The sequence below is a fragment of the Phaseolus vulgaris genome, chromosome 4 (genome assembly GCF_051622355.1).
Source record: "Phaseolus vulgaris cultivar YP4 chromosome 4, ASM5162235v1, whole genome shotgun sequence".
In the NCBI taxonomy this organism is placed as follows: Eukaryota; Viridiplantae; Streptophyta; class Magnoliopsida; order Fabales; family Fabaceae; genus Phaseolus; species Phaseolus vulgaris.
The window spans coordinates 8,979,900-8,991,724 of NC_143501.1; the positions used below are offsets into that span (position 1 = coordinate 8,979,900).

General features: G+C 30.7%; 1 protein-coding gene across 3 annotated transcripts; it reads right to left on the reverse strand.

Moving 5' to 3' along the window:
* Positions 1-969: 969 nt before the first annotated feature.
* Positions 970-7,424, reverse strand: LOC137837126 (uncharacterized). Of its 3 annotated transcripts, none has more exons than XM_068645992.2 (9): positions 7,218-7,424; positions 5,727-6,511; positions 4,194-5,263; positions 3,055-3,346; positions 2,716-2,934; positions 2,440-2,613; positions 1,949-2,143; positions 1,753-1,866; positions 970-1,468 (listed from the first exon to the last, which is right to left on the reverse strand). In XM_068645992.2, the coding sequence occupies exons 2-9, from the start codon at positions 6,411-6,413 to the stop codon at positions 1,127-1,129; spliced, it is 3,093 nt and encodes a 1,030-aa protein (XP_068502093.2). In that variant the 5' UTR covers positions 6,414-6,511; positions 7,218-7,424; the 3' UTR covers positions 970-1,126. The 3 variants fall into 3 exon arrangements, with proteins under 3 accessions (XP_068502093.2, XP_068502095.2, XP_068502094.2); XM_068645994.2 differs by having other exon boundaries at positions 5,727-6,469; positions 7,218-7,406; XM_068645993.2 differs by lacking the exon at positions 7,218-7,424 and having other exon boundaries at positions 5,727-7,178.
* Positions 7,425-11,825: the final 4,401 nt, after the last annotated feature.

The following is an 11,825-nucleotide window of genomic DNA, read 5'->3' on the forward strand; positions in this document are numbered from 1 at the left end:
TATTGACCGCGATAAGATGCCTTCAAATTAAAGAAAAGTGATCCATTGAACAAACCATCCAATTGTTATTCCCTTTTTTTTTGTTTTTTATCTTGTATTCATTGAATCATCCTATTCATAATGAGTAGCTAAACTTTATTGTAGTTGGGATTGAATGAATTTGTAACTTCTTTCTACCTCTTGACTCATATATCTATAAGTACATTTAACTTTCAATTCTTGGGTTAGTTTCATGCTTAATGCTTGAGCCTTGAAAAATCTATAATTGTTTTTAGAATTTGAATGTCATTGGAAAATGTATCTCCTTTTTTGAACTAAACTAAACCAAACAAAAGCTACAATTGTTGGCAACAAAGTTGATGCTTTTGGTTTTAACTGTTCTATGCTTAATGTAGATCAATTGAAGTTGCTTAATGTAGGGATCAATTGAAGTTAATTAAGTAATTGATTAATTACTATCAGATTCTCAGTAACTAATTGGTTTAACTGCAATGAAAATGGAAGGTTGAATGTATACTTTACTGTTCAAGTTCATTTAGTTTTTTTGTAAACATTGTGCTTTGATTTGTGCTTTCTATGGAAGTTTAGCTAAAGAATTAATTAATTATCAAATGGTTTACTAATCCCTATGGATATGCTAACTCCTTCTATTAATTGTATTATAATTGACTTTTTCACTTGTCGAGAAAAAAAATTCAACAAGTTTTTTATCTCATCAACAAATCTAGGAGGTGAATCAATGATGTGATGATAGTTTCTCGATTCAATATTAAAGTTGAGTATCGTGAAATGAACTTAGCTACCTTTTAATTAGATAACATAACTTTTTCAGACAGGAAAATGTCTCCAAATTCAATTCACTTAAAATTTCCAGTTACACAATTATTTTAAAACTTGAAAACTTAGATACAAGTGTTTATATATTTTTAATAATATTTTTTTTTCAATTAGAATTGAGATTTCCCATCATTAATCCTTAACAATATTTAATGCAAACTTTTATTATGTAAGTTATTAAGATAAAATTCTAAGTCTAATTACAAAAGCAACTAATGAACTCCAAGGTTGATACACATTATACATAGAAGCTCACTTTGAAAGAGTGTGAAATCTTTCTGCAAGAAGACTACCAATCACTGTTGATCCAAACATCCCTAAGGAGTTCATATCTGACAGGAGATTGGTTGCTAAGTTCTTTGAAGTTGAAGGTGGATTTTGTTGAAACTTTTTGGGATGAGGAAGAACTCAAGAATATTGAAGACAATGGGGATTTCAATTCATCCAACTCATCATCACTTGTGTGTGACTTCCTAACAATTGATGATCTGTTTCTTCTTAGATGATGATATTTGCTTCCCATTTCTCCAACAATGATTGCAATGGAAGATGGTGTTGGAGGTGAATACACAATGGGAGCTGCAATGCATGGAAAGTTGTTCACAAGCTCCTTTCCATCTTCCATGTCATTCTGTTCCAAATTCCAAACAAAACTTAGAAAAAAAATCAGATTCCTTTATGAAACAGCTAAACACATGTCAACACTGGTGTTTAATGTTCTTTTAAAAAAATGCAATGAAAAATCAATATAAGAATGAAACTTCAAGTGTACATTACAATCATATTACAATCTTTATATCATATTCACTCCTTGTATATCTATTCCCATGAATACTTGTTTCTTTATATCATATTGAACAGAAGATCCTACGTAGTAAGGCAAAAAGAATTGAAGTGCAAATATGGATATCTAACCTCTGAGTCCAGAGCCTCAAAGACACCAGAGGGAACAGGATCAGAGCAAAGTTCATCTGGGACAAAATTGTGCAGAATCTTCTTGATAAGTGTTGCATTGAGCATAGGGCATACCTTAAGAAACAAGAATCCTTTTAGCATGAACAGTGAAACAATAACAGCATGAAGAAAAGTTCAATTTCATTGCCAAATTAACCTCATTCCTGATGGATGCTGTTAACAGCATATCCTTGGGAAGCATGAGGAGGTCACTTAGAGCATTGAGAAGACTGAAGGGCTTTAAGGATGCAGTTTGTCTTTGTTCATTGTTATCAGTTTCAGCTTTATCCTCAATTGAGTCATCATCATCCATGCCACATAGGTCACTCAACCATCTTGACCAGGTCCCAATCTGACAATGACAGATTGGTGACATAAATGTAAAGAATGTAACAATAAAGATAAGGAAATAACATAGAGACCTTGTATTAAAAAATGTACATTCACCCTCTAATTCAACAGCCATTCAGGCAATTCCAGACCAAAAATCCAAGTTCATGGCCTAATTTAAAAGCTGCATTTATGTCATAAGCATTCATAAGAGAAGAAAGTAACTTGGTTGGACAAATTAAGGGTATGAGTGGATGGCCAGATGTAAAAATTCACATTGCATAGATACATTTATAGACAGACACATTAAGAAGTTACCACAGTTTTCAGCTGTGCACCAGCTCCAAAGCTTATTTTTGCAGGTGGAATGGGGAGAACCTTGGGATCACTAACAGCGTCAGATACAGGATCAGTTGGTATTTCATCATAAGATTCTCGAAGAATAGCATTGAACATAGCCACATCTAATCTCGCAACACATTGCTCCATTATCTATATTCAGGTCTAAAAGATGTAAACAAATTGCTAAAAGCAATATGATGAAAACTTTGGTTTGTTTTAACACAGATTGTGAAACTATTTAATTAGACTGACCAATCTAGAAAGCATAGGCAAACAGCCACACTCATTCCCTCCAGCTCGAATAGGACAGATCCTTTCACAGGCTTCCCTAAAAGCATTCTTCCAAATATATAGAGACAAGTTACCCTGCTCTTGATCACATGAGCTAGAAGTCCTTCTGTAGCTTTTTCTTGAGTCTGAAACCACTTCTTTGCTGTTGAACTTTGTGTGTTGCATATGTGGAATCAAAATCTGGGCATTGACAAAGAAGGATTCATGTTAGATTACAATGGAATTTTGTGTAATTTAATCATCAACAAATAGATATCTGTTGTAGGATTGTTCAAGGGGAGGATATGATTAAGGCATTACCTGCCACCAGATAGATTCTATAATGCGAGTGAAGATCCATGCTTCCACCTTTTCCAGTGCTGATATGAGTACCTGGGGATCATCCCAGTTACCAAAACCTCCATATCCTAATGCTGTATTTTCATTTTTTCTGGGGTGTAACCCCTTCACCCTCAGTGAGGCTGTTATCTTGCCATGCCCCTCCTCCTCAGTTTTCCTTCTCCTACCAGATCCTGCAGGATTTGACGGATCTTTGACGGTTCGACTTATAATTGTTCTCAACGCTACAGTATTAGACAGCCAAAAGGTCAACCTGTAGTCATGCAAGAAGAGATCAATCAGCTGGCACAGTTCATGAGAAACTACAGTTTCCATCATAGGCAACAAAATTCATCAGAACATCACTTGAACAAACTCTAAACGTTAATAATCTAACCCGTCTATGTCAAGAGTTTTGTGCTGGATTTCTACTTCATTATTTGAAAATAAATTTTAGTTTTAGTCCATTCTCATCTTAGAATGTATTTTGATAGCAATGTATCACATGTGGGAACTATTCTCTGTGACTCAGCTTCTTGTTTCCTGAATTAACAAATCAAGAACAATCAATTTTGTTTTACAAAAGATATTACAACATTTCATGATGGTGCAGCTTGTGATTCTTATGAAGCTCGGGCCTCTTAAATTATGTGTTGGTGTCGGACACATGTATCGAACACCAATACATACAACACTTATATGACATGTATTGGTGAAGTGTATAATTCAAAAAAATCTTTTAGGTCTTTTGACAATTCTAATACGGTTCCAACACAATTTTAAAAAAACAAATACAGTAATTTTCTAAAAACTCAAATTTATTGGATAAGTTTTTATTATGATTATAGAAATAAGGAACAAATCATTTTGAACCAGCCAAGGAAAGCATCTTCTTGTCATAAAGAAAAAACCAAGTCATACTTGATCACGTAAATTTTGATTATGAATTTATATAATTCTTACTGATATAATATATAGATTTGTGTCCTCATGTTCTACACTTTAAAGATTACAGTGTCCGTGTCCAGTGTCAGTATCCCTCACACAATGTTAATTTTCAGTGATAGGATATTGGGAAAAATCTTAGAATAAAATGGAGTAAGAATAGGGCTCAAATGTACCTTGGGACATCATTTCCACATGCCTTTGTAACAAGTACTAATCCTGAAACAGAACTTTTAGCTGCCCCAGCCCTTCTTCCTTGAAATTTTTCTTTACAAGCATGAAGATAGAGCCTGGAAAGGCGCCGTGCTGGGGCATGAACTTTACTTGTGGAGTTTCCATGCTCAGAAACTACTGAATATAAAGCAGACTCAACTGCAGCTGCTTCCCTTAACTCTCCTTCAAGCATCTTTATCTTCTTCTCCAACTGCTCAACTTTTCCATCTGAAGTACCATTTCTTGCTTCCTTTGTATGAATCTTAGAATCTCTTCTTTCATTGCTTCTGTTCCCTCCACTGTTTTTTGAATGTCCAAGAATGCCATTTTCATTTAATTCAACTTGATGATTGCTACCAAGCGATCCAGTATTCCGGGCAATGTCTGCTGGTATCCTCACAGACTTGATGTTCTTTAGTCTTTCACTTTTGAGAATATTTTCCTGCATAGCAATATTTGACCCTCCAAAAGAATATGTATTGCTATCCATTGAAGCTTGATCCTTGCCATCTTGTGCTTCTAATATTTCATCCTTTATGCAGTTTTGACTATCCAAAGCATAATTTTCATTTCCACTCATGTCCTCCACAGAATCATGGCGAACTTTATCACCTCCACTCTCCTTCATAGAATATTTGTCAGCTTCTGTAGATCTCCCATTTAATTTGTCATCATATTCAGTTGCATCACAGTTTTCAAAGCCAGGATTTTTGCCAGTGAATTGAGCTCTATCTTGAGATGATGTTTGTTTTGAATAAATGCCAAAAGTACTTCCGTTTGTGTTTCTTTTGACATCTGCAACTATATTTCTGTAGTTAGCAAGCTTTTCTTGAAAACTCTGATCCAAAGTTTCATGGCCACTGCTTCTTGTGTTGCTCCTCGTAATAGAAGATACATCCAATGATGACATGTAAGAACTCCTCTCAAGCTTCTGGTGTGTATCTTGTTGCATCATATTCATGTTTCCAAACCTTGTTTCGGAGGCAAAGGTATGTTCCATGGCATTCACACCAGTGTTCCTAGTTGCTTCATTCTGCAATTCAATTGAAATTACTATATTTCTTTCAGAGGAATTTCTTGATATATTCATTATACCACAGACAAGAAAACCACCTCAGAAATTTATCACACTATTGATGAAAAATATGATTGTTACTACTTTTTATAGATAAGATTGAGGCATTTATAATTCGATTTCACTAGGTCCATCCACCCTGCTGATGGCAAGTTATAAACCTCGTTCAAAAGTTGCAATGGTATATTCTATATGTCAGAGCTAGGCTCATCTATTTGACCTAAAAGCTTGCAATATCAGCATATAAAATATCAAAATTCTGGTTCATGAAGTGGGACTGAGAAGTATTTAAGGAACTCTCCTTTCTATATGGGTACATTTTATAGGACCATGTGTTTTAATCTTAAGCTTCTAGGTGAATACAAATGAATGATTCTATATTACATTTCTAACACTATCAAAAGAAATCATAAGCAATTACCTTTATTAATTTCAGCAAGGTAAACCCTCTGGAGTCAAGGGAAGGAGAAGCTGCAGCTGTAGACGAATGTGAGGAGACATCATCATCAGTAAAAGAGGTAATTTCAGCTTCTTCAGCATACTCTTCATTCATGAGTGTTGATACTGATTCACCACCATTATTTTCCTTGGATGAGGAACTAGCTCGATTCCTCTCAAGAGGCTGAATTTTAAGGAACAGAAGTGGCTGTTCTGTGTTCCTGTAACTCCTCTTGCAGTTCATAGGAACACTAGTGATCAAGGACTCTTTAAGTGTCCCATATTCTGCCAAGTCTATGATTGCAGTTCCCAACAACTGACCCTTAATAGTCCTATCTCTTCGTGGCTCATACAAGTTGAACTCCAAGCAATTCTTTTGGAACACATCAGTGTCACCACTTCTTACAGACATATCCCTCAACAAAGTTACATGTAGCCTAAATGACTCATTAAATTCGATTCTTCCTTCACCTATAACTGAACCAAGAGAAGGAGCAGCAAGAGCAGTAGAACCTGATGCACATTCACCATTCTTCCATTCTATCAACACGGATCGCAGGGATCTTAGAGATTGTGATGGGGGCCAAGGCTTAATCTCCTGAATGTGAATGAGGAAATCAATTTGAACTGTGAAACCTCTCCTGTTCTTTCCTCTCATGCCTAGAACCATAGCTTCTAAGGTGATGGATTTGACTTGGTTGAATGAGTACACCAATCACCAGCCCTCTGAAGCAAATCCAGCTTGAGAACTCAAAATGATTTTACAAACTGCACATATTTTTAATGCAACAAGAACAGCTAGTGAAGTGTGAATTTAATTAATAAACACATGCACAGAAGTTCTTAACTCATGAGTAGAAGGATCATATTTACAAAGTGATCAAGATAATCCAGAAAAAAAAGAGTAGGGTGTACAAATGGAAAGGACCTAAAACCAAGAAGAAAACTAATAATGTGGACCACTGAATCCAGTTACAAGTTAGATACACAACATGACAACATAAAAGTCATTAAAATTTTACAGATAAAATTTAAAAAAAAATTAAAGAATAGCCAGCGGCAATATGAATGGGGAGATCAATTTGAACTGCGACACGTCTACTGTTCTTTATTGTCATGCCTAGAACCATAAGGCCATGGATCTCATCAGAAGAACTATTAAAGGACATAGATAAAAGCTTCTAGACCCTTTAATGCAGAATAATCACAAGAAAATCCAACTTGAGAACTCAATAAATTCACAAACTAATTCGACATAACTTCAATGCAACACAGAACACCCTCTGAAGTGTGCACTTCAATATGCCCCAGAGGATACAAATGAGAAGGAGCTAAAGCCAAGAAAAACATTAATAATGTGGACCACTGAATCTAGTCACAAGTTAAATACACAACTTAAAAGTCATTAATTCTTTTACAGATAAAAAAATGCATTAAAGAAGACCCATAGTGCTGTAATTTAGACCTTAATTACCTGGAAAAACAGTGGTTGGTAGAGGCATTGAAAGAATCAAAAAGCTGCAAGCAAACTGAAATGGGGTCACAGTATTTCTGAAACCATGAGATATATGAATGTAGTTTTTCTTTCTAATGTTTCTATTTTGTTCTGACACTCTTGTTTCTGGTTTCACTTTTAGTTGCTGCTTGTGAAGCACACTAACTCACTAGAATATTTATATATATATATATATATATATATATATATATATATATTATACATAAATATAATATTGCAGCATCGAAGCAAAGGATAATTTCCATGTTAAAGTGATTTTAAAAAAGAATTCAAAAGTTGGCATGCTAAGTTACCAAGAATATGTAATTCATTTGGTAAGGCTGATCAAAGGGATTGTTTGGTGTAAACTAATGAAATGACCAGGCTCCTTGATGGTGATGCCTCACCAGAATCAAGCAACTTTTTCATCAAACGTTTGAGTAAATGGGCACCAGAATGTTTATGATGTGTTGTGTATGGAAACGTATTCCAAATAGAAAATCACTCTACTGATTGAAGATGTATTACCACAGTTTTCACAGCCTAACTAATTTAAAGCATAAAATATGTTAAAAGAAAACTGTTGAAAATACATTTTACAACATGCTCCAAACACACCATTTTTTATTCAGATTTCTAGAGTATAAAAGTTTTTTTTTTAAAAAACTCTTTTGAAAAGAAGTAAGATTCAAAATTAGGTGTGTTTTTCAATAAATTTCAGTTAATAAAAAATGTAACATTGGTAACATACTAACGTAAATTTTACCCACATATGCGAAATTAATATATATATATATATATATATATATATATATTAAAATTATATTGATAACATTCTCCTTTTGAAATAAATTGTATTCGTAAAATTAAAATAAATGTGTCAAACGAGAAGCAAGACTTCAAATAATTTTTTATTTTCGATAAATTTTAATCAATAATAAAAGATAAATTCAAAGGAATATACTGATAACATTTTGAATAAATTGTATCCGCACGTATAAAATAAAAATAAAAATTAATACACTAAAAAAATTCAAGATTCAAAGTAACTTATGATTTTTAGTCAATTTTAATTAATAATAAAAGATATATCCTAAAGAATTTACCTTATGAATAAATTGTATTGTGTGTTCTCTTGTATGTTTTTCATTTAATATTTTTATTAGTATTTGAAATTCATTTATGTTATTTATCGAATATAAAATGTGTTAAAAACAGTTGGGAAGAAAAAAATTCCACAGTAGCATTTGCATTGTTAAAATAGGTAAAGATAAAAAAAATATAGGATAAAAAAAAACATATGGACTAAATAAAGGAGATATATCTCAGACTTAATAAATTAAGAACGTTGTTAAAAAAAGGCTTACTACATAATTATACCCTTAAACACTTGTTAAGGATGTATGGTGTAATTTATGATAAAAAAAAATTATTAAAATATTATAAATAAATAAAGATAAAAATGTATTTTTATTTATTCATATCTATTATTTTATCAATTTCCCATACATATAATTTGTCTGAGAGTGTTTTCTCTAATATATCTATGTTTATCCAAGTTTAAAAAAAGAGATAACATTATGAGTAGAAACTTTTATTAAAAAAAAAGGAAGAAACAAATTAGTGTTGTTAGTATCTTTTGTAGTAAATGAAATGTGGATAACTTTTTTTTTTGTTTCTATATTAAAATTATATTTTATGCTGTATTGTTAATGATTATTGGAAGGAATTTTTAAAGTTAATTAAATAAGAAATTTTGATTTATCTCCATGTTGGAATTATATACATATGGAGAGGAGAATCATTAGAATTAAGAATAGAAATATGTGTTAAATAAATGTTTGAAGAAAGAATTATTATGTTTATAAGAAAATGTTATGTGAGAATTAAATGGAAAAGTTAAATATTAAGGAAGAGAAAAGTTATATATCAAAATAAATCAAAGAAGAGTTTATCATTTGAGTACCAAAGTTATGAATACATTATAAAAGAACATAGATAATGTCTTGTGATGGAGAAGAATATTATTAATTATCACTCAATTTTATTGATGTTTAGTGTCATTTTTCTATCATTACTAATTTATTTTTATTCATATATGAGTTTTCATAATTCATTAAACTTTTTTATATCATTTCTCATTTATTTTAAGTGTTTTTGTTGATAATTCAATATCAGATTACAAATAAAAAGAGAAATAATTTTTGACTAAATTGTGGTTCTCACGTCAAGAAATGGAACAATTTTAAAATTACATTATTTTACATCACAAATGTAAATTGACAAATGTAAATTGACGTCTTTCACAATGCAATTTTAAAATTACACTATCTTTTTATGTGAGGTCCACATTTCAGTAAAAAAATTATTTTTTTCTAGTTATAAACTGGTATATGTCTATCAACATATCAACATTTTTTTTTAATATTTTCTAAGTTAATCTGTTTATTTCTTTTTATGATTCATTCTTTTAATTATTTGAGTATTTATGTGGTTTCTCATCTAATATCTAATATTTGCATAAATTTATTCAATAGCACTTACAAATTTGAGTTTTTTTTTGTTTTTGTTTTCTTTAATTGTAATTTATTATTTTATTTTCTCTTAATTATTTCTCAAAACTAGTTAAAATTTAAGTATATTTTAAAAATTGTGTTTTTCTTATAAATAAAATAAGAATAGAGAAAGTATTTTAATCTTATTTTTAGTTTCTACAATTAAAATTATAGAAACTAGAAATAATATGTATGAAAACTAAAAAATATATTTAAATATAGGTTTTAAAAGGTAGAATGAATAAAGATGTTCAACTGAATAATCCAATCAACTAACAAGAGCAATTTATACAAAAAAAATATTTTAAATTTTCTTAAATCTATTTATTTATAATAATATCTATTAGTTGTTGGCATGTAAATATCACAAAAATTGTATATGTTGTGAGTGTGTTATGGTTGCATGACATAGATGTTACACATCGTATGTAAATGGTGTTAGTTACTCTACCAATGAAAAAAACATATATGAAGGCGCGTGAAGAATACGCCACACCAACACGCAACTTCATGCGTCGTTTTTACGTAATTTTCAATGAGGCAAAAGTACAGTTTTCAAAGCTATTGTAATTTCTTTTACATTTTATTATTATTGTATATTTTAAAATTTATTGAATATTAACTATATATATATTGATATATCACAAAAAGTAAATTTAAAAGACTGAAATATCGTCATTTTATTAGCATTTTTTAAATGACAGTCATTTTAATCCTTTATTTACTAACTAATTTTTATTCATTAAATATGTAGCAATAAATCAACATATTAAATAATTTAAATAGATTAAAGTACGTCATTTTGCTTCCGCAACTTTTTAAAGGCTTCTTCTTCCTGCTTTTTTCTTCTTGCACCCAAACAATTTTACTACTCTTGACTTTTTATTTGAAAAAAGGGCATTGTGGCTACCGAAAATTGGGATCTGTGAGTGTGCTACAAATTCATCAAACCGGAACTGAATCATTTTTTTTTATGAGGGAATGTTCTGGAAGCAAATTTTACATAAATAATTGATTTTCGGATTGCTGAATCCGGAAGCCTAATTCTGTTACGAATTGGTGGATTCGAAATGTTTTTTTTTTAATTATGGATTTATGAATCTGGAATGCAAATTTCTGTTACAGATTGGTGGATTTGGAATGTTTTTTTTTAATAATGGATTTTTTAATGTGAAATGCATATTTTGAATTACAGATTGGTGAATCCAAAATTTTACCGGAAGTGCCAATTCGAAAATTTTCCAGATTCCATAATCCAGAATGCAAAAAAATAAATACAGTTCAAGTGCATTTTAGGGTTTTTAAAAAATAATAGGAACAGTTTGGTCTTTGCATAACATTGTGGGGGTCCAGGAAGAAAAATATAGAGGTGCGGGGAAAAACTGCCCTTTTTAAAACAAGACTATTTTAATTTTTTTATTTTTTAAAAAAACTGTTAATAGAAATACATTAAGTATAAAAATATAAAACTTAAATAATAAATTTTAAAATAAAAATAGGTAAACAATAAAATTAAAAAGTGATATTAGTTAAATATAATATGTGAAAATAAATTTCAAATCTAATAACAATGTGTGTGGATGAGAAACCATTTGCATTTATGAGTGGAAATATGGATTATTAGTTCATTTTATATTGGTCTGCTTTGTATTTGGTTAGTAAAATATGGGTTGGATTGACCCACCTTGTATAAGTAATACAGACTAATTTTGTTGGTTCATCTTACATATAAATTAACCTGCAGTTTGCATGAGAAATATATTTAGAAGAAAATTAAAATTTCATTATTATAAAAGAAAACAAAACAAAAACTTGTTGGTGTTGGTGTTGAAAATTTAGAATTTCATTAATCATCAAGTCTTTTATAATTATAAAAAACAAAACTCCTATAACATATTAGCATTCAATTCAACCAAAATAACATGAACTTATTGAATTACAATTTAGATCTTTTATATCATGACTTTGAGGTTCCAACAACCGCATCACCACATCAAACACAATCAATTAAAAACTATCATTGTTTTTCCAT

Coding starts and splice junctions, on each gene's coding strand:
- LOC137837126 (XM_068645992.2), bottom strand. CDS start 6,413: ATGGTTCTAGGCATGAGAGGAAAGAACAGGAGAGGTTTCACAGTTCAA. Junction 5,264..5,726: donor CCTTGCTGAAATTAATAAAG/GTAATTGCTTAT, acceptor ATTGAATTGCAG/AATGAAGCAACTAGGAACAC. Junction 2,935..3,054: donor TAGAATCTATCTGGTGGCAG/GTAATGCCTTAA, acceptor GTCAATGCCCAG/ATTTTGATTCCACATATGCA.